Source organism: Pristiophorus japonicus, chromosome 2 (genome assembly GCF_044704955.1).
Source record: "Pristiophorus japonicus isolate sPriJap1 chromosome 2, sPriJap1.hap1, whole genome shotgun sequence".
Lineage (NCBI taxonomy): Eukaryota > Metazoa > Chordata > Chondrichthyes > Pristiophoridae > Pristiophorus > Pristiophorus japonicus.
Window position 1 is genome coordinate 329,525,996 of NC_091978.1, and position 22,658 is coordinate 329,548,653.

At 40.3% G+C, this 22,658-nt stretch overlaps 2 protein-coding genes across 5 annotated transcripts in view; one reads left to right on the forward strand and one right to left on the reverse strand.

The window, feature by feature from the left end:
* plk4 (polo-like kinase 4 (Drosophila)) overlaps window positions 1–12,353 on the forward strand; it is a 62,637-nt gene extending 50,284 nt beyond the window's left edge. For all 3 annotated transcript variants that reach the window (XM_070871892.1, XM_070871897.1, XM_070871886.1), the window contains exons 10-16: window positions 1,779–1,928; window positions 2,016–2,146; window positions 3,199–3,293; window positions 3,457–3,580; window positions 8,277–8,420; window positions 10,226–10,332; window positions 11,313–12,353. In XM_070871892.1, the coding sequence (XP_070727993.1) occupies window positions 1,779–1,928; window positions 2,016–2,146; window positions 3,199–3,293; window positions 3,457–3,580; window positions 8,277–8,420; window positions 10,226–10,332; window positions 11,313–11,421 (860 nt within the window). In that variant the 3' untranslated portion in view covers window positions 11,422–12,353. The remainder of the gene's footprint in view (window positions 1–1,778; window positions 1,929–2,015; window positions 2,147–3,198; window positions 3,294–3,456; window positions 3,581–8,276; window positions 8,421–10,225; window positions 10,333–11,312) is intronic.
* A 509-nt stretch (window positions 12,354–12,862) lies between these two features.
* mfsd8 (major facilitator superfamily domain containing 8) overlaps window positions 12,863–22,658 on the reverse strand; it is an 84,055-nt gene continuing 74,259 nt past the window's right edge. For both annotated transcript variants that reach the window (XM_070871906.1, XM_070871911.1), the window contains exons 11-12: window positions 21,148–21,413; window positions 12,863–16,207 (exon numbers count right to left, since the gene is read on the reverse strand). In XM_070871906.1, coding sequence (XP_070728007.1) covers window positions 16,004–16,207; window positions 21,148–21,413 — 470 coding nt within the window. In that variant the 3' untranslated portion in view covers window positions 12,863–16,003. The remainder of the gene's footprint in view (window positions 16,208–21,147; window positions 21,414–22,658) is intronic.

The window sequence follows — 22,658 nt, forward strand, 5'->3', positions numbered from 1 at the left end:
GGTGACACCACATCTTGAGTATTGTGTGCAGTTTTGGTCTCCTAATCTGAGGAAGGACATTCTTGCTATTGAGGGAGTGCAGCGAAGGTTCACCAGACTGATTCCCGGGATGGCAGGACTGACATATGAAGAAAGACTGGATCGACTAGGTTTGTATTCACTGGAATTTAGAAGAGTGTGAGGGGATTTCATAGAAGCATATAAAATTCTGATGGGATTGGACAGGTTAGATGCAGGAAAAATGTTCCTGATGTTTGGGAAGTCCAGAACCAGGGTCACAGTCTAAGGATAGGGGGTAAGCCATCTAGGACAGAGATGATGAGAAACTTTTTCACCCAGAGAATTGTGAACCTATGGAATTCTCTACCACAGAAAGTTGTTGAATCCAGTTCGTTGGATATATTCAAGAGAGTTAGATGTGGCCCTTACAGCTAAAAGGATCAGGGGGTATGGAGAGAAGGCAGGAGTGGGGGGTACTAAAGTCGCATGATCAGCCATGATCATATTGAATGGTGGTGCAGGCTTGAAGGGCTGAATGGCCTGCTCCTGCATCTATTTTCTATGTTGCTATGTCCCATGGAGGGATAAAGCTGACTTAAGCAGGATGGAGTCAGCACAGAACATCGACTAACTGCTGTCCAAATTCAGTAACAGGGAGTGAAGTCCAGAAGCTGTTTAAAGGGTAGAGAGTTCGATGTTGGAGGTTGTTGCCATAGGAATGAGAGTCGGTAGCGGTGCAGAAAAATGATGGTGAAATTGACGCAAGTCGGAGGACACCGTAGATCAAAGTGGCGGAGAAAATGTAAAACCACAAGCCAGCGACCAGCAAAGCTGATAGACCAGTAGAATGAGTCACCAGCCCGCAAGTGAACAGCTAACCATGTACAGCATCTGAAGCTGTCTTCTTTGGAGAATCTCTGGCTCATATATATTCAGTCATGAATAACAGGGCAGAATGGGTGCACCTGACTTTGTTAACTGAATTCTAAGCACCTAGTTTGTTTGCCAGCCCTGTTCAGGTCATCAACAGGAACGTTTGTGTTTTTTAAATAAGGCTATGATTTTAATCTTGGTGGGCCCATTGTAGCCTTCTCGAGTATTTGTTTGAATCTTGTTACAGTACATTTCACACCATCTTGTGATGGCATGGCTGATGAGCAAACATTTTGTACTTTTATAATGAGATGTTTGTGGTATGTATTTCCCTGAATACACTACAAAGTACAACCTACCAGACCTTATAACATAATGTTATAGCCAAAAGCCTTAAGGGTAGATGTACTATATTTCTTGAATTTTCTGTTTTTATTAAACAGGTCAGGCAGCATCTGTGGAGCGAGAAGGATTTAACATTTCAGGTTGATAACATTTCATCAGAACTGGATGTTCGAGATGACCAGATGTTTAAGCAAATGCCTTTTAAAGCGAGTCTTTGCTGAATACCTTTTAAAGCGAGTCTTTGCTGAGTACCTTTTAAAGCGAGTCTTTGCTTAAAAACTGTTCATCTAACATTTTTACGTTCTGCTGAAAGGTCATCAATGTGAAACGTTAACTCTGTTTTTCTCTCTCCACAGATGCTGCCTGGCCTGCTGAATGTTCCCTGCATTTCTGTTTTTATTTCGGATTTCTAGCATCTGCAGTATTTTGCTTTTGTTTTAGATGTATTCTTTTCTGTTCGGCGAGTACATTGAGTTTAGTTTAAAAATTACATCAAGCATGACTGGCCTGGTGTTTCATTTATTTGTACATTACCTTCACTGTTGCAAATTTGGTTTCAGAAAAGTACTGGAAGAAATACCAATATGCATCTAAGTTTGTCCATTTGGTGAGATCCAAAACCCCAAAAGTCACACTGTACACTAAATATGCCAAATGCATGTTGATGGAGAATGGCCCACAAGCTGATGTTGAAGTCTGCTTTTATGATGGTGAGTCTTGACTGTTTAAACATGGTGTACAGCAAGATGCCTGTGCTTACATGTGGGTTCTTACTACTTTGATAACTTGTTTAACAGGAGCCAAAATTAACAAGACATCAGAGTTTCTTCGTATCATAGAAAAGTCTGGGAAATCACACACACTCAATGGAGCAAAAATCAATGGTCCACGTGAAGATGTCAAATCTTATGTGGAACATGCACATGAGGTAAACAGATTATTCCTGAGGTGGCTGGTCTGTTTGCGTGCTGTTGTTAAATATTCTATATTTGTGTAATACATGAAATGAGCATTACTTTATTTGTTTTTAAAGTTTGCATGGAATACTTGCAGTCTTTCAGATAAATTGCAACCAAGCTAGCTTTAGCGACAATCCCTATAATGCATTTTGTGACCTGTAACTAAAACGTTGTCTCTCTGTGACCTGATTTGCTCTAAATGAGTTATAGCTTTGATTACAGTTTTAAATGGAGCAATATATTTTTGGAAATAATTATTCCAATTACAGACTAACATCAGAAAATACAAGGTAACTAATACAAACTAAGCACCATAATAGAATATATATTTAGTGTGAATCATTATCAGTTGTTACCACAAGTGCCTACACAAACTATATCCAATGTATTGATTAATCACACAAGCAAGGTTCTATAGGGTACAATGAGTAGTATTGAAAATTAAATTAGAAGGGCTAAATGCTGCTTAAAAGTCCAAAAAGCTTATTTTCAACAGTTTGGGGGTAGAGATAGAAAACAAAAATACAGTACCACCTGATGGGGAAAAATAACAATTGGAAGGTAATTCTAAAAATTCTTGTGTCAGCAAGACTCATCTTCCAATTGGGATTCACCCTTGTTTTAATAAGACCTGTCATGTTGGATATCTGCTCCCTTCCTCAGTTGCCTCAATGAGGTTGGTTGTATACTCTGGAGACCCTTTATTGATTTTTAGTGGAAGCCAGCACTTTGAATCCATTTGAGTCAATTCAGAGGCACTGACCTTTGGGGAGAAAAACACTTCATGGGCTAGACCATTCCATACACTTAACTGAGGATATTGTGCATACAAGATGCTGAATAATGCTAGGATGTCAATTCTTAATGCACAACATAATTGGGAAAATTACTTAAGGATGGACAGTATGAATCCATTACTGATTGTGTAAAGTATGCATAACAAGTGAAAGAGTAACAATTATACTTCAAAATAAAATATAAATATCAAACCTGAGATCATAAATAGTTATTTGTATCTCAGGCTCATCAGACTTGTCTTGATCTGGAATCCATTATTGCTGTACAAGAAGAAAGGAAGGAAAAGCAGATGTCATTTTTCCCAATAATTATTGGAAGGTAAAATATCAATCTATGAATCACTAATGCATGCGATTTGGAAATAGAAAAGGTGCAATGTGTTTAAAAGTGCTATTGAGGCTGAACAGTCAAATAGAACTTTAATTGGTGACTACTTGAATGATTCATTGCCAGACAGATTCTATATATTTTCTTATAATAGACGGCCATCCAATGTAGACCCAATGGTGTCTCCAGCTTCTTCAGTGGACCCAAAATGTGCAGTGCGGGACCAACCATTGATCCAGGGTAGCTCTTCTAGCCAGGCTGCAAGCATTAGTCCCTCTGTAAGTAAACACTTTATGTATTTTATACCTAAGAAAGCAAAATTTCTTATTTCCAACATCTTCCGCATACCAGATTGTAACAAGATAAAGCATTTAGGACAGACTTTTTTTTTAGATCTTTCTGATAATTGTCATTGCTTTGGTAAAATCAATGCATTTTCCAATAATTCAAATCTTAATAGGCTTTCATTTATAATAAAGCAGTCCATGCTTGATTTCAAATAGTGAACTCAATGCTTCAGTTCTTTTACTATATCTGAAAGTCTGTCAAAATACCTTTTTAGTATTTTTCCTCAGGCACAGCATGGGTTGTACTTTGTTTTTCCTGGATTTTTCATAAACTCTTCAGAATAAATACAATGCTCGTTCAATGTAGGATATTGTGTAAAATACATTCAGAAAGAGCTGGAGTAAGTCAATACTAATAGATCGGTTAGCTTGGTACGCACTCATAAGATATGGGCAATCTTGTTGTTCAAAGAATAATCTCTCTTCTGTTGAAGTAAGGTTGATTTTCAGATAGCAGCAACTGCAAATCTTTAGGCTAATGTCAAGACTTAGGGCCCAAGTTTCGGGCCGCGCCTAGAGCGGCGCAGCCCCGACCTGGACGCCCGTTTTTTGCGCCACAAAGTGCGCCTAAAAAAAACTTACAGATTCTCCGGCTCCCTGCTGGTCCTCTGGAGTCGGGCGCGGTGCAGCACGAGCTGTAGGGGCGGAGCCAGGTCCCTGCGCTGAAAACAGTGCCGGGATCTCTGCACATGCATGCTACAGTGGGCGCGCATGTGCAGTAGCTCCAGGCGCCCAAAACTGTGTGGGAGGGGCCCGAAGCACGCAGCCCCTAGTCCTCACTGGGGCTGCGTGCATAAGGTTGCCTCCCACGCCCAGCTCCTGCTTCCTCCCGACCCGACTCGACTCCCGCTTCCCCTGCCCCCGGACCCGACACTGACACTGACCCGACTCCCGCTCCCCGGACTGGACCTGACCCGCGCTCTACCCCCCCCCCCCCCCCCCCCCCCCGCCCCGACCTGACCGACCTCTCCCTCCGCCCCCCCCCCCCCCCTCCCCCCAACCCGACCCGCCTCCGGATCCGACCCGATGCCACCTACCTGTAAATCTGGTGCTGGGGACGGGCCCTGCCCAAAGTTTTGGGCCGCCCCCCCACCCACCCCCCCCCGCCCTTCTCCTTACCCCCCCCCTTCTCCTTACCCCCCCCCCGCCCTTCTCCTTACCCCCCCCCCCCGCCCTTCTCCTTACCCCCCCCCCCGCCCTTCTCCTTTCCTCCCCCTCCCCTTCTCTCCTTTCCTCCCCCTCCCCTTCTCTCCTTTCCTTTCCTCCCCCTCCCCTTCTCTCCTTTCCTTTCCTCCCCCTCCCCTTCTCTCCTTTCCTTTCCTCCCCCTCCCCTTCTCTCCTTTCCTTTCCTCCCCCTCCCCTTCTCTCCTTTCCTTTCCTCCCCCTCCCCTTCTCTCCTCCCCCTTTCCTCCCCCTCCCCTTCTCTCCTCCCCCTTTCTTCCCCCTCCCCTTCTCTCCTCCCCCTTTCCTCCCCCTCCCCTTCTCTCCTCCCCCTTTCCTCCCCCTCCCCTTCTCTCCTCCCCCTTTCCTCCCCCTCCCCTTCTCTCCTCCCCTCCCCTTCTCTCCTCCCCCTTTCCTCCCCCTCCCCTTCTCTCCCTCCCCCCTTTCCTCCCCCTCCCCTTCTCTCCTCCCCCTTTCCTCCCCCTCCCCTTCTCCTCCTCCCCTTTCCTCCCCCTCCCCTTCTCTCCTCCCCTTCTCTCCTCCCCCTTTCCTCCCCCTCCCCTTCTCTCCTCCCCCTTTCCTCCCCCTCCCTTCTTTCCTCCCCCTCCCTTCTCCTCCCCCTTTCCTCCCCCTCCCCTTCTCTCCTCCCCCTTTCCTCCCCTCCCCTTCTCTCCTCCCCCTTTCCTCCCCCTCCCCTTCTCTCCTCCCCCTTTCCTCCCCTCCCCCTTCTCTCCTCCCCCTTTCCTCCCCCTCCCCTTCTCTCCTCCCCCTTTCCTCCCCCTCCCCTTCTCTCCTCCCCCTTTCCTCCCCTCCCCTTCTCTCTCCCCCTTTCCTCCCCCTCCCCTTCTCTCCCCCTTTCCTCCCCCTCCCCTTCTCTCCTCCCCCTTTCCTCCCCCTCCCCTTCGCTGTCAGAAACACAGACGCTGATAGACACACTGGGGGGGGGGGGCATCCCAGCACGCTGTTGGAGGGCTCCCGGTGCTGCAGTCAGTAAGTAGAAAATGTTTTTTTTATTGATTTAAAAAATATATATATTTCTTATTAATTTTTATTGGTTGATTTATTGATGTTTTTATCATTTATTATTAATGATGGCTCTTTATTTGTAAAACTGAAGTGTTTAATGTTTGTAAACTTCCCTTTAAACCCCACCCCCCCCATTCCCTACGCCTGATTTGTAACCTACGCCTGATTTTCTAAAGTGTAGACAAGGTTTTTTCGAGCGTACAAAAATCTTCACTTACTCCATTCTAAGTTAGTTTGGAGTAAGTTTTCACTGCCGAAACTTTGAAAACAGGCGTAAGTGGCCAGACACGCCCCCTTTTGAAAAATAATTTCTGTTCCAAAGTGAAACTGTTCTAACTGACTCGAACTGGAGCAAACTAAATGCCGAGAATTTGAATTTCTAAGATACTCCGTTCTACACCAGTTGCTCCAAAAAATCAGGAGCAACTGAGGCCGAAACTTGGGCCCTTAAGTTCCAATGTGACTTTTTAAATCGGTATAAATTGGCTCCATGCTGTTGCAATCCCTCCTTGTTATAATATACACTAATAGAATACGCCCTCTTGATAGCCAGTACCCGTGCACCTGTCGGTACTGAAAAGAAGAGCGAGGGAGGGGGGAAGCAGGGCGAAGCCACAGCCTGTTGCTTTCTCTGCAGAGATTATTCAGGCTATTATATCCTTATGATCCAGAAAGGCTTTGGACTTGGATGGATTCCTGCCTGACTTTTATGAAAAGCTTCTTCTTGAATTAGATGTCTTCTAAGGATATTTCAGTATATTATTGACGTGCCCAAATTTCTTGTATTTAAAGGACATTTTCCTTAGTCTTCCAAGTTCATTGCTTATTGCTAATGTTACAAGCTTGTTTTTTCCCCTTCACTTATTATTGGCTTTTTGTCACCTGTATTTGCTACTGTGTTAAAGATTTTCATTTTTTTTTTCAAACTCCTCAGCATTATCCATCCTTGAGTCAATTTATTGTTAAGGTTCAGAGTATAAAATCAAGGATTCTCATAACTAATTGGACTGGAAGTTTTCAATATTTCTGGTTGAACTGGGAATTAATATCTATCTTAACGTTAGTTGTAGCTGTGCTATTTCAATTTTAAATAAATTGGATTTCCTTTAAGTGAATTGTATATAACTGCTGCATTTAACTATGTAGAGGATCTAAGCCAGCATCTATAAATTTATCCAAATTTTGTAACTGTGAATATAAGAGTAGATTCAAATCTAGTCATCTTGTTTTCATAGCCGATTGTATCTTAAAAAAAAAGACAAAATACAATACAATGCAGACTGAATGAAAATGACTGCTAATTTAATCACCATATTCTCCCAAGCATAGATGTCTTGGTGGTCATTTAAGTAGTGGAGGGTTAAGTTTAGAATGCTCGCCAAAGATTAAGTTGGTATGTATATTGCCCACTATGGATCAATACAATTCAGGTCGGGGTCTAGTTTGGATCCTCAATTGACATCAGAAGTCATCGACTCATAGAATAGTACAGCACAGGAGGCCATTCGGCCCATCGAGTCTGTGCTGGCCCTTTCAAGGAGCAATCCAGTTAGTCCCACACCTCTGCTCTTTCTCCATATCCCTGCACTATTTTCTCCAAGTATTTATCTAATTCCCATTTGAAGGCTACGGTCCACCATCCTATCGGGCAGTACAGTGCATTCCAAATCCTAACCAGTTGTGTAAAAAAAAAAAAAAAAAAGTTTTTCCGCATGTTGCCTCTGGTTCTTTTCCCAATCATCTTATATCTATGCCCTCCAATTATCGACTCTTCAGCCATTGGAAACAGTTTCTCTTTATCTAAACTATATGAAAAGGCATGGCCTAGGAAGTGAAAATATTAGCCAAAATTGCCTTTCTTGGCTGTTATCCAGTGACTCCTGTGTATGTGTGTATGATATATAGCATTCTCACTCTAGACAATCTTGCCTGTAATATTCTCCTCAGTTGAATTAATTGTTGTCTAGGCCCACATGGGCTCTTGGGCATAATATTGGAAGGTGGTTGATAACTGGAGGAAATTACCCCAGGAGAATCTGAGCCTTCAAAAGAAAAAATAATGTAGTACTTCAGGCAAGCTGATAATGGCTCAGTTCCAACTAGCTAACTCTGTCGGCTCAATTATTGTGGGAGTCTTCCATGTCAGTAATAGCTCTACATCTGAGATTGCAGATGTGTATTATGCGTGAAGTTTGTATACTGCAGATTCCTTTACCTGGTGTCCACAATTATAATTGCTAATTTTAATATTTTAAAAAAATCTCTCTTTCTCCCCATCTCTTCTGAAGTTGCTGATCCATGTTGTGTGGTATGTTTCCATAAGAACTCGAGTGCTTTTTTTAAAATGTAATTTGTACACAATTGTATATATTTAGTTACAAAAGGAATGTTTTTTCAAACTGGAATAATAAACACTTTGTTGCTTATTTTGACCATGTAGATTTGTTCGTGTGAAGACTCCATTTTAACAACTACCACAGTTGCTAAAAATAAATCTGTGCCTTCAACGCAGACTGTAATATCTCCAAGTCCAGGACAGGTGCTGAAATCTGTATTTGTGCCTAATGTTGGTTGGGCTTCCCAGGTATGCCAAATTATTCATTCATAATACAATCATCAAGGGATATTTTGTTGTGCAACCATGTCCATAAACAAATGATTGGATAATTGTTATGCTAGTAGAATTTTACGATATGGCTCAGTGCCACTCTTGAGGTAGTAGGGCTTCCTTATTTACAAAGCTAAATCCTCTTGTCCATAATTCTGAAAGCTACATCTTGAGAACATTTAAGGGGAAAAGATGTGATCTACCCTTCAGTTTAATGTTATGCCAATTTCATTATATTGAGGATTTGAATTAGCATAATAAGAGAGAGGCTGAGAACGAAGTAAGCTATTGTGCAAGCTAAGGATCTTGGGTCCATCAACCCTGATCCATCCAGAGTCTGTTGATTTTTCTATTGTGGACTCCCTGCACCTCTCCCTTTTTGAACACTGATTTCTTTCCTTTATCTCCTGTAGAGAAAAGAAAAACAGTGCTATTAATATCTCTCTAACATCAATCTGGTTATTGAATCTAGGCCTGGGCCAAGTTGTATTGGGGTTTTCATGTCAAAATGCTTCCTTTGAGGGAAACATCCAGTTTCATTTGAAAGTATATGAAAGTAACTGGAAATCATCTAATCCTACCCTGTTTCCTGCCACTAGTACTTGGGCAGCCTTAACTTGGTAGTCCTTATGGTTAAGTCCCAAACCTGTAGTTGACCTCTCCCTGTTGCAGTCCAATTGCAATTAGCAACTCCCCCGGGGGCAAAAAAAAACCTGTGAATTAACACTTATTTGCCACTGAAGATGCTACTTGACATCAGTGGACTGTAGCAAAGAACCTCACAGCAGTACTGTAATTTGAATTAATGTGTGTAATGTACTGTATCCTGGTATGATATTAAAATATCTAAATGGTGCTTTTGGAATGCCAGTATTACACTGCTTTAATTTTGTCGTTTATGGCATTGATTCGTGAACTATTAACAGTTAATACAGATAATCCTTTTTTCTCTATGTATGTTGCAATTTCATACTATTCTGCAAATATATATATGCAGATGACCTTGTACAGACATGTTTCTGTCTCATAAGAACAAGAGTAGACCATAAATAATGTTAAAAGGGAGTTGGATAAGTACTTCAGGATGAGGAACTTGCAGGGATGTGGGACAAAGTACAACTGCTCTTCAAAGAGCCAGCAGAGGGATGACAGGCCGAATGGCCTCCTGTGCGGTAGATTTCTATGATTTTATAAATTCAGCCCCTCAAGCCTGTTCCACCATTCAATTAAATCTTGGCTGATCTGTATTTTAACTCCATCTACCTGTCTTGATTCTGTAACCCTTGATACCCTTGCCTAACAAGAAAATGCAACAGGGAGCTGCCAATGTCAGCCTGGGACTTTCTCATAGGGACTACCAAGTTAAGGCCACATGTTTTACTTTATTCCTTCCCTGTGCAGAGTCCTTTGTAGTGGAAAGAGACTGAGGGGTCAAACCAGAATGAAATATGAATGAGAATAGATATGCTGGCAGATGGATAATTAAACCAATAGAGGGGTTGGGGATTTAATTCTGAGCCTAGAAGCAATTACTGAAGGTGACAATACTATATTTTAAAAATGTCTTTCATAAGTTATTATTTTGCTGTTCACACTCTGTGAAATGGGAAATGTGTACTTTTAGTATCAAGTATCAGGAAGTACTGAAACATTTTGTTTTGGGTCTTTAATCAAAATAGGAATCATAAGAGTTTCAATTTATGCACTGGATTTTGAATTAATTGCTAGAATACAAGAATGGCTAAGCCTACAACTAATGCTTGCTACTCTTTGTTTGATAGCTAATCAGTGGTGAAGTCTGGGTTCAATTTAATGATGGTTCTCAGCTCCTGGTGCAAGCTGGAGTCGCATCTGTTGTTTACACAGCTCCTCAGGGGCAAGCAGTCAGGTAACTATTTTTTGACTGTTATACATAGCACAATCATAAACCCATTTATATGGAATGCCATTCTATCTAATGCATGATCCAAAAAGAGATGCTGACCAAGACCCAACTCAGATGTTTATCAGTTTACCTTTTGAGACACCCTCGAACATGATAAATTAACTGGATCTAAACAGCAGATAATGAGGTAAAATACTGATGTATTTATTTCCAGACTGCATATAGCTATTTACACTCAAGCAATTAATCAGTTATCAAACTACAGCTCTTCTTGTACATGGGATGGCTGTTAAAAGTTTTTTTTTGTAAATCTTGGTATCTGACCATTCATAAAGCTCAAATATCTTTCATGGGGCACCTTTAGAGCATTCATTTCAGTTACTTGCTCTCTTCAAAGGTATCCGGTTGCCATATTGAAAATGCTTCTATAGGGGGATTTGTGTGAAACCACTGCAGCAGAGTCCTAAATATCTAGTCTGTGAGTGGCCATGGAGCTGCTGAAAACTCAGCTCTGTGATTGAATAGAGATTCAGAAACTTTACTGAAAAATTTAAACGCCGAAATAATATAAAGAGCTAGGTAAAGTGAAATATTATTAACTATCTGTAAATTAGCTGTTGTACTGAAGGTATAATCTTTTTGATGTGTAACCTTTATTTTCTGGTTTTATTTCATATTTGTAGTTTTTCCTTTTCATTATGCAATCACGCTACACTGGTAATCTGCTTCTAAATGCCATTATTGCTCTAGTCTTACCATTGGCAAATAGCTGCATCTCCAATCATTGTACTGTTAGCAACTTCCACAACTTCCGTCTTTCATATCCACACTTTCCTCCCTTGTTTAAAATACATTTCAGAATCCATACTCATTTTTAACTTTTTTTTTAAAGCCGACAAGTTTAAGAATGAGATTGTATTGATTTATATAGAATTGGCTACAACCTTGTTTTCAATGAAAAATAAAAATGTTTGTTTTGATAGGTATGGGCAAAATGAAAAGATTCCTGATCATGTGAAAGGGAAGCTACAGTGCCTCTCTTCAATCCTAGGATTGCTGGCAAATCAAACAAACCAGCATAGAATCCAGTGAAGCAGACTGATCAGCTGTAATCTGCAGTCTGGCAATATTTTCTTCTTCTTTCCAGAGAACTAAGTTCATAACCCTCCCCTTTTTCCTTTTGTAAAAGTAGCTTGAAACTTGTGTTGCTGAGTAATAATAACTAATCAAATTCAAGCTGAAAAAAAGTTATAAACAAAATTGGTCAGAATTGGTGTAGCAAAATGTAAATGCTGAACCCAGAGCTGTAAATATTTTGTATATTTTGTAATGTTTGCTAATGTATATGGAAGATTTTTATTTTTTCTATTGCTCATTTAAAAGTATATTTTTGAGTGAACATCAATGGAATGTGTTAAAACAGTTGAAATGGCAGATTGTCTGTAGAGTTGTATTTAACTGCTTTGTGTATAAAAGGGACTTACACAACTTGTATAAAAAAAACTTGTAAATGAACTTTGTTTTTGTAAGACAAGATTTTATAGAAATTTTATATACTGTAGTAGTCAAATTTTGATGTCAACCATTTCAGTATTTGTGGCATGTTGTGGATTTACATTTTCATTGTTAGCAAAATGCTTTCTCTTCTCTTCTCCCAGAATATTGGGAATTTGCACTTAATATCCTTTACATGACATCATGCTTCCTTTATCCTGGATTTTTTTTAAACTAAGTTATTTGTGCAAAATGAAAATGTCAAAACATTTTGCAACTTTGGCAAGTAATATGTGTTCTGGTATTTTACTAATGTGCAATGCGTGTTGTAAAATCAGCCACAGTACTTTTGCCTCGTACTCTTTTTGAAAAATAAATAAATCAGTAAGTATTAAGTATTTACTGATTTGTTTTTAATCTCTAGGCTCCAATCTTGGTCTATGGCTGAAAAGTGATGATCAGTTGAGATTGGAGTGAAACTAGCACTCTGTTGCTGAAATAGCATGAATTTTCTCTCGTGTGATATAGGACAATTTGGAGGGGAGGGGGGGGGGGGGGTGGTGCGGAACAGGGGAGAATTTTTTTAAAATCTCTTGTGGGAACTGGAGCCTAAACTTATCTATCTTTTCTAGCATTACTGTGAATTATGTATATTTGTGTATATGTTTGTATTATATTGCTTTATGCTGTATATAGTTGACTATTTTAATACAATAATTGCTTTGTATTTTGGTATTCTTCTAGAAAAAATCAGTTTCTCCCAATTCCCCTTCCCTGAAAAATGGATGTGGGATTAATGTATGTGAATCTCTTCACGCAGTATTGCGTTATGAACATAAAAAGGATAACCAAATGTTTTTGTTGCAACCAAGAGTGTACTGCACTGAATACCATGAGTTTTAATTTGTATGTTTTATCTACTATTGAAAATCTAAACTTCAAACGTGCCTATTTCCAAAAGGCAGTGTGCGTAAGAGAATAGTAACGGAGCGTTCAATTTGAAACCTGGTTATTGAAATAGAAAGTCAGCTTCATAAAATACTGTTTCCAATATATTTTTATTAAGCTGAAAGACAACACTTCAATAGTAATACAAAAGCAAAATACTGTGGATGCTGGAATCGGGAATAAAAACAGAAAATGCTGGAAATCTCAGTGGGTCGGGCAGCATCGGTGGAGAGAAAGCAGAGTTAACATAATTTAAATAGTAATTCTGTTGCAATTGTTTGGTGCAGATTATTAGAAAAAGTAGTAGGTAGATACTACATTTTCTTGCCTTCTTGAAGGCACTGATGATGTGCTGGTTGGTTTCTAATACCTTGTCCAACTGGCCATTATTCCTGTGAGCTTTGACAGGGAATTTCAGCAAGCTATTTGACTGCATCACCTCCAAATGTATACGTTTCCACCATAGTCAGCAGCGAGCCATCCGAAGTGGTAACCCTGGCTAACTTTATTCTATTCTAAACCCAAGGCCACCGAAGTCAATTGTAGCACCCTAGATCAGCTAATAGTCCAGACTTGGGGATCAAATATAGGGCCTTCTACTAAATGGCTCTGAGGCTCGCTGGATAAACTCGCTAAGTCACCAGCTGGAGAGAATATCTTGGTCATATCACAGTCGACCAAAAATGGAGCTTCACAACACTTTAATTTATAATAAAGTGTAAAACAAATATTTCATAAATGACGATCTTGGAAAACACAGGTTATATGTTAGGACTGGTGTGTTTTAATGTTATCTTTTTCCATAGTGTAAAATCTAATTCCTCTTGTACCTATCACATTTCAGGACTTTGACTTTTAAAACAGAATTTGGAAAAAAAATTACATAAATGTTATGTATCATACAATTTTTTAAACAAAGGGGAGGCTGAGCTTTGATGTCCACCAATTTGTTGTCACTCCAATCAAATGTTGGATAGTCTTCACTTCCCCTTTTCTGGTTATGAACAGAGATATAGACTGAGACATAAGCAGATAGGAAGGTTGCAAAAGTAGTAAGGTTTTGTTAGAGAAATTCTGAGGGCTTTTGCAGAAGGGAAAAGGTTAGAAGTACCGGAAGATATATATTTTTTTTAAAACATCTTTTTAAGTTGAGTAAAGGGCCCAATGGTGAGGTAGAGTGTCAGTTGTTTTTAAAATTCTTTACTGAGGTTGTATTTATTGACTTTGGACAGTTCATTTGTAATTGGTGTTCTGTATGTTCATCTTGCTATGAAATAAAGCAGCTTAACATTTGTATCTGGCCTTGTCTCACCAAATATTTGTTTGGTCCACATTCTAAGAGACTGAACTACATGTACAAAAGCCATGAATATCTAGTACAGGTCACAAGGACATACCCCTTGTTACACCTGTAGCAAGTAGCTATAAGGTAGACTTGGCCTGTTTTATAGGAGTGATTGATACCACTGAAACAAAGAAGTTATCTACAGCAGACCCAAATTTGTAATTAGTAACAGTTACCTGGTATTGTGAGTTACACTAGTGATGGTAATACATTTAAAATTAATATAGTGATAATAAAAAAAACTGATCAAGCGTCTGAAATTGAAAGGGTGGGCAAAGACAATTTCAGTTAGTTGAACATGAGAAAGAACGAGAGCAATGCAGACAGGAAGAGAAGTAAAGCGGACGCAAAGAGAAAAAAAGACATTCGAGGCCAATGAGAAAAAGAAACATCTGATGTTGAGAAGGCATTTCCAGCAGACTGAATTTGTAACCCCCTGTCTACTTCCTTGTGTTAGTTGGTGTCAATTAAGATGACTTAAAATCTTTCCTCTCATCTAGATCATATTTTTGTAGAGTTTCTGCTTTGGATACAAGCAGGAAATTGCTTTTTTAAAACCAGTGTTAAAGATTGCAGAAACTCGATTTACGCTTGATGTAACTTGCACTTAAAATTTCGTGATCTTTTGCATTGCTTTGCCAGATTTCAGCAGGAAATCCACTGATCTGTCAAACTAGTGGAAAATCTAGGCTATTGAATGGCTCTGCCATGGATGCTTGTAAACGTGAATATTTACATAGGTGAAACCTATAAATTACAGACACCTATGGGACTTGCATCAGGTGTCTGTAATTTACAGGTGTTAATTTCAAAATGGTTATTGTATGTCCAGTAAACCGGATGAGCCACATATTCCAGGATTGGCTGTATCTCCTGCAGCATTCCTTTATTTCGCACTCAACTTGGATCGTGCCTAATTCTGGAATGATGTGATTTTAGTTCATTTTCTGTTTAGTGGGTTTTCTCGTTCCTCCAACTGGCAGTTCCTGGCTTTTGTTTAATGGAGATCTTTTTACCCAGCATCCATAGCAGCAGAAAAACCCCTCTGTCCCTGTGATAAATGTTCCCCCTAAGATGAGTGGCCACGCAGCAAATTTAAAGGAACTACGCGCACAAAAAAAAATTAGATGGATCAGTGCCTGTGATAGAGCTCAATTCCAGAGAGGAGTTTCTCTGCTGCTGTGCATGCTGGGTAAAGAGATCTCCATTACACACAAGCCTGTTTTTCACCCGCTGCTGCCTTGCACTTGCTGCGCGTCAACAGACTTGGTGCATCGAGTATCGGTGGCTTCAAGGGGCAGTTTATATTTATTATAATGCAAGTTTGGAGTGCCCGTTTAAAACTATACAGTGAAAACTCATCCAGAGCTAAATATTTGCCACATATAATATTTCCCCTAAATTTCCTTTCAAAGTCACACCTCTAATTCTCGCATTATCATATTAAAGTTTGTTATAGATCCAGATAACCTGGCACCAAGTCGGTATCTCCTTTGTTTGCATATATGATCATAACGTGCATATCACAAGTTCATATAATTGTCACCTATTTATTTCATATAAAACTGAAATGGGTCACAACATTGCTATTCTTGAAATTTCAAAATTAGAAACCATTGGAAGCTTTTTTAAAAAAACATCACTTAAAAATCATATAGGGCATCAGAATTTTACAGTGTAAAACCTATTATGAGTTATAGTACAAGTTGCATATGGAACAAAGTCAAGTAAATTAGATCAATATATAATACAGAAAATGACAGTCATTCCCCTATATTATTCTTACAGCAGTAAAGTCAATATAAAGTGCCATTTAGTTAGATTTCATCAATTTGGTTTTCAAGGCTGGATCCATGGGCTTTCTTTGTTCCTTCTTAAAGCCCATCACTACTGCAGTCTCTGATACCGGATTGAGAATCCTATGAGTCTCTTGTATGTCAGACCCATAAGTATTGTAGCTGCCATAACTATCCCACAAATGGGGCCAAATGTCCATCGAGGTCCGTAACGAGTGTAAACTTGACTAACAAACACTGGTCCAAGTGTGCGTGCTCCACTTCCAGAGGCTGTTAGCCAGCCCATATAAACACCCTAAAGATTAAAAATAGGAGAACAAACTTAAATGTAATGCACTTTTACAAAAAAAAGTAAATATCCAAGTTACCACAGAATCTGTTTCAAAAATGCTATTCTACTGTAGTTCATCTGGTTCTAAAACGCTGCAATAGTGATCATGGGGAGAATAATTTACCAATCGGCAGTCCAAATCTATAATCTGTGGTGATGAGGTTAAATACAAGTAGTCCTTGGGTGTTTTTTTTTTAATTCTCTCCAGGTAGATATGAGGTCATTAACCCAACGGGCAAATGTGGAACGGTGTTGTCCCTGAAATGTTCCTCCGGAGTATGCCTCCAACCCGCAAAACATTTCTGAACCTACCTGCTGTCATCCAAGCTGCAGAGAGTTCCCTTCTTGGGCCTCCATGCATACGGCAGCCGATAGGCCCACTGGTCCCTGGGACGCAGGCAGTTCGAAAGTGTTCCTGGGATCATGTGGGCCTGGTCCTCCAATGAGAAAGGAGGATTCCATTGCAGTCATTTAGGAACGGAATCCCCTAATGATATGCAATGGAATCCCCAAATAATTAAACAAGCGGGCTTGTAAAGCAAAAAAGCTGGGAAGGGAGCAGACTAATTTTTTTTTAAAGCCGGGAAGGGAGCGAGCTCATTAATGCTTCCGGTCGTTGGCAGCAGTCACTCCATTAAATGGATGGGCTAGTTTTAAAAAAAACAAACCCCATGCTTCCGGTCGTTGGCAGCAGTCACTCTATTAGACAATTCTAATAAATATAAATGTTCTGAATTTCAATTTTCTACATAACTCCCTTCATTACACTAAATACAATAAAAATTTAATTTTTTGAAAAATAATTTTAAACATTTTAATCTGGATCAATATTTGCATAAACTAATTTTAAGTGTTGTGCATAATTTTCTATTTTTAAATGTTTAATTTAAGATTTATAATAACCCTTGCACTGATGAAATCAGGCCCTATGCCTGCTTTTACCAGCTATGAGTTTTGTGGGCAATTGTTGGGCAAATAGCCAACTCTGCACCAGCAAAACTGATTTTACTTTCGGTCCACATGGTCTGATCTCAAGTTCTGGGTTTTTGGCATGTGAAAGCACATGTGAAAACATGTTGGTTGTGATGCTGTTCAGAAGGATTATGACAGGCCATTGAAGACACTATAATTTCAGGTCCTACATAACAATTAGGGATGGTGTCTTATGGAAATTCAGATGTTGGAGGCAGTCTATTCTGTCCTACTGGGCAAAGTGGCAGTTTCTTTTTTAGCTGCAGCAATTTTTTTTCTTATGCTATTTAGCCCAAAATTATAAAGAAAAATGTAGGTTTACCGTTGGAAGTGAAAATCAGTTATAAAACATGTTTACTGCTAAAGTCAAGTTCCCACCCAAATCACCCAATCAGTGTAAAATTCAGCCTCTAACAGGTCTAAACTCTGAAAGCACATCAAGTTAACCCTCAAGACCCTGGCTGAGATCAGAAACTCATCATGGGAGAAGAGTTGCTGTTGCAGACACCAAACCATCTACAATTCTACAGTAGAGCAATCTCTTTTTTTTCTTTCCTGGAGTCTTTCCATACCTACATGTCCCCACCTGAGAGGAAGAGGTGGAGACCTGCTTCCTGCAGCTCGACAACCAAAAAGTGGCCGAGAGCAGCCTTATAAGCCTGGCCCTTGGATTTTTTTCCCTCCTCTGTGGTGAATGTCTAAGTATCTGCCTTGTGGCTCCTTGGTGCCACAAAAGATTCATAGAAAATAGGTGCAGGAGTAGGCCATTCGGCCCTTCGAGCCTGCACCGGCATTCAATGAGTTCATGGCTGAACATGCAACTTCAGTACCCCATTCCTGCTTTCTCGCCATACCCCTTGATCCCCCTAGTAGTAAGGACTACATCTAACTCCTTTTTGAATATATTTAGTGAATTGGCCTCAACAACTTCCTGTGGTAGAGAATTCCACAGGTTCACCACTCTCTGGGTGAAGAAGTTTCTCCCAGATCAGGAAGTTCTATCCACCACCTTATCACTCCACTATCCTGCCCGACTCGTGCATTATTTTTGATTCTATTGCAATATCAATCCTAGGGCTGTAAAAATGCCAAGAACAGGCGGTTGTAGGGGTTGTTTTTCTTCCGGGTATGGGTCAGACCCAATTTGTTTCTTCCCACATTGGCACTTTAATTTTTAATCGGTATTCTGTCTCCTTCTGCTTGGCTAATAAATAAAGGAAATTTCCACATGGTTCTTGTACGAGCTGGTCTGACAGTAAGTCCTCAGTTCTACCATGCTCATTGCCACTATTTGAATCTGAATTAAAATATTGGTGAGTAAAGTAAAGCCAAGTATATGTTGCGTTCTTAAGACAGCTGTTATAGCCAACCAGTCTTCCAGCAGGCACAAGTTCAACTTTGCTCACCTGGATTTTCATTCAGATTCTAATTTTAAACAATGCTGGTGAGTGAAGTGCACTTGCCATTTGTAAAACTAGCTGTTACAATAACCAGCTGGAAACCACTCCAATGTTATTTGGATGAAGAAAGACTGAAAACTACCCATCAAGATACGTTTCTGGTTAAAATTAAAGTGCCACTGAGGCGAGAATCTGAGAAAGTTGTGTAATTTGAAAATTGCAGGGTTTGGATGAATTACAGTTATTGTACATCCCTGTTTGGCGTAAAAAATAAAACAGGAAAGGTGGCTCATCCTTGGCTAACAAGGAAAATTAGGGATAGTGTTAAATCCAAGGAAGAGGCATATAAATTGGCCAGAAAAAGCAGCAAACCTGAGGACTGGGAGAAATTTAGAATTCAGCAGAGGAGGACTAAGGGTTTAATTAGGAGGGGGAAAATAGAATATGAGAGTAAGCTTGCAGGGAACATAAAAACTGATTGCAAAAGCTTCTATAGATATGTGAAGAGAAAAAGATTAGTGAAGACTAATGTAGGTCCCTTGCAGTCAGAATCAGGTGAATTCATAATGGGGAACAAGGAAATGGCAGACTAATTGAATAAATACTTTGATTCTGTCTTCACTAAGGAAGACACGAATAACCTCCCGAAAATACTAGGGGACCAAGGGTCTAGCGAGAAGGAGGAACATGGGGAAATCCTTATTAGTCAGTAAATGGTGTTAGGGAAACTGATGGGACTGAAGGCCGATAAATCCCCAGGGCCTGATAGTCTGCATCCCAGAGTACTTAAGGAAGTGACCCTAGAAATAGTAGATGCATTGGTGTCATTTTCCAAAATTCCATGGATTCTGGATCAGTAGCTATGGATTGGAGGGAGAGAGAAAACAGGGAATTATAAACTGGTCAGCCTGACATTGGTGGTGGGGAAAATGCTGGAATCAATTATTAAAGATGTTATAGCAGCGCATTTGGAAACCAGTGACAGGATCGGTCCAAGTCAGCATGGATTTATGAAAGGGAAATCATGCTTGACAAATCTTTTAGAGTTTTTTGAGGATGTATCTAGTAGAGTGGATAAGGGAGAACCAGTGGATGTGGTGTATTTGGACTTTCAAAAGGCTTTTGACAAGGTCCCACACAGGAGATCAGTGTGCAAAATTAAGGCATATGGTATTGGGGTAATGTATTGACGTTGATAGAAAACTGGTTGGCAGACAGGAAGCAAAGAGTGGGAATAAACAGGTCCTTTTCAGAATGGCAGGCAGTGACTAGTGGGGTGCCGCAAGGTTCAGTGCTGGGACCCCAGCTATTTACAATATACGTTAATGATTTAGACGAAGGAATTGAATGTAATATCTCCAAGTTTGCAGATGACACTAAGCTGGATGGCGGTGTGAGCTGTGAGGAGGATACTAAGAGGCTGCAGGGTGACGTGGACAGGTTAGGTGAATGGGCAAATGCATAGCAGATCCAGTATAATATGGATAAATGTGAGGTTATCCACTTTGCTGGCAAAAACAGGATGGCAGATTATTATCTGAATGGTGACAGATTAGTAAAAGTGGAGATGCAATGAGACCTGGGTGTCATGGTACATCAGTCACTGAAGGTAGGCATGCAGGTAAAGCAGGTGGTGAAGAAAGCAAATGGCATACTGGCATTCATAGTGAGAAGATTTGAGTATAGGAGCAAGGAGGTCTTACTGCAGTTGTACAGGGTCTTGGTGAGTATTGTGTGCAGTTTTGGTCTCCTAATCTGAGGAAGGATGTGCTTGCTATTGAGAGAGTGCAGCCAAGGTTCACCAGACTAATTCCTGGGATGGCAGGACTGACATATGAAGAAAGACTGGATCGGCTAGGCTTATACTCACTGGAATTTAGAAGAATGAGAGGGGACCTCATAGAAATATATAAAATTATGACAGGACTGGACAGGTTAGATGCAGGAAGAATGTTTCCGATGTTGGGGAAGTCCAGAACTAGGGGTCACAGTCTAAGGATAAGGGGTAAGCCATACAGGACCAAGATGAGGAGAAACTTTTTCACCCAGAGGGACCTGTGGGAATTCTCTACCACAGAAAGTTGTTGAGTCCAGGTCATTGGATATATTCAAGAGGGAGTTAGATGTGGCCCTTACGGCTAAGTGGGTATGGAGAGAGGGCAGGAGTGGGGTACTGAAGTTACATGATCAGCCATGATCATATTGAATGGCAGTGCAGGCTCAAGGGCCGAATGGCCTACTCCTGCACCTAGTTTCTATGTTTCTATATTTCTATGTCACAACACGTCAAAGCACTTGCCCTAATTACGGTCTTGGATTACACCTATTTAAAATAAAATGGAAGAATATTACAGGGAAAAGGTAAAGATCAAAAGCTACAATTACAAAAAACAGAAATATTAAAATGTGATATCACAAATACAAATACTGATGTACACTGTTGCTAAAACACAGTATGTTATTGGATCTCTTCATGGCTCTAATTTTATAGTAAAATGTCAACAGACTTGTATATAATTAAACATCTCTTACCTGGGGCTTTGGTCCTAGAATTTTTGAATACAATGTGTAGGATATAACATTACAGATGGGGTACCCCACTCCAATCAGGGCAGCAGAAAGGATGTATTGAGTTAGATGGATGATGGGAATATACTGACACCACACTTGCTGCATAGGACAACCTACTGTCTCAGCATCGAGACCGAGTGAAGGCTGTATCAAGAAATTCCGAGTTACTATCGATGACTCATTGTACTTTATTACAGCAGAACTGTAGTTGGAAGCATTCTTAATCTCTGTCAATGATAAAATAAATATCAATTATTTTTTCTAACATGTTTTGCAGTTGGCTCTGCCATTTGCTGTTTCAAGGCAATGTGAATACAAATAAAAGTAATATATTAAATGTTATATCTGCGCACACTGTCCAGCAACTTTTTCCATTATAAGTTACTAGGTCTACCTTTATAATGGAAACTGCCCATGTAAACTTGTAATTACACACTTCTGCCAATAATGGTGCCATAGCCTTCTGTTTTGCATCTCCCAGCTCCTCAGCCTGTACTACAGATAAACGTTTATGCTCCAAAGATGCTGCTTTCTGCTTCCCATCTCAACTTTTCATATGATTTTATATTCTTGCTTAAATAGCTAAACCAAGTATTAATTAAAAATAAGGAGCGAATGTATGGACTTTAAAATAACTAAATTCTGTCTGTGCATCCTGGTCCAATATCCCAACCCTCTAACCCTAATTCAGGTGAAGGCTACACTTTCACTCTGAATGTACAATGCTATGAGAGATTAACTAGTAAAATAATTAAATTTAATAATATCATTTACACTTGTCACTAGCAGTTTTCTTACATAGCTGTGGTTAGTACAACCCATTCTCTATAAAATTCAGGATTTTCTTACATTTCTATCAATGATCCCTCTAAATTGTCTTTGTGCGTGGCCTCTTTATTTCAATGCACAGTCCCTTAATATTTCTGCAAATGGAAATGTTTGTGAGCAGCCTGCACAGGTTACTGCACAGGGGTGCACATACGCACTGGATTTTAAAGAAAAGCATATGCCAGTGCAGCCCATCCTCTAATTTTTCAGGTATTTCTATAATGTTTTTCTTTTTAAATTGTGTTATTAGAAACATCTGAATACAGTTCTGATTAAGCTAAAGTTTCTTTTCCGTGAAGCTGAATAATTAAAGGCCATTAAAGACAATGGGGGAGAAATTCCCCAGCGCCCTGTTTGGGGACGGTAACCAAGTCGTGATCCCGCGCCCAGCACAGAAGTCCTGCCCCCGGCCACAATATTGCGCGCTCCACTTCCTGTTGGGACGGGTTCATGGGGCGCGGCTCGGGTGGGTCCGCCAGCGCTACGTGGCTGCTCTGCTTAGCACTGAGGTGTTTCAACGCCCCTCCCCTTCTGCCAAAGGGGAGTGCCGCTGTGCACTCCGCAGGGCGGCATGGTGCCCAGGCCGCAGCCTGGCACCGAGACGGAGTGCCAGGTTGTACGATGGTGGCCCGGACCACACAACA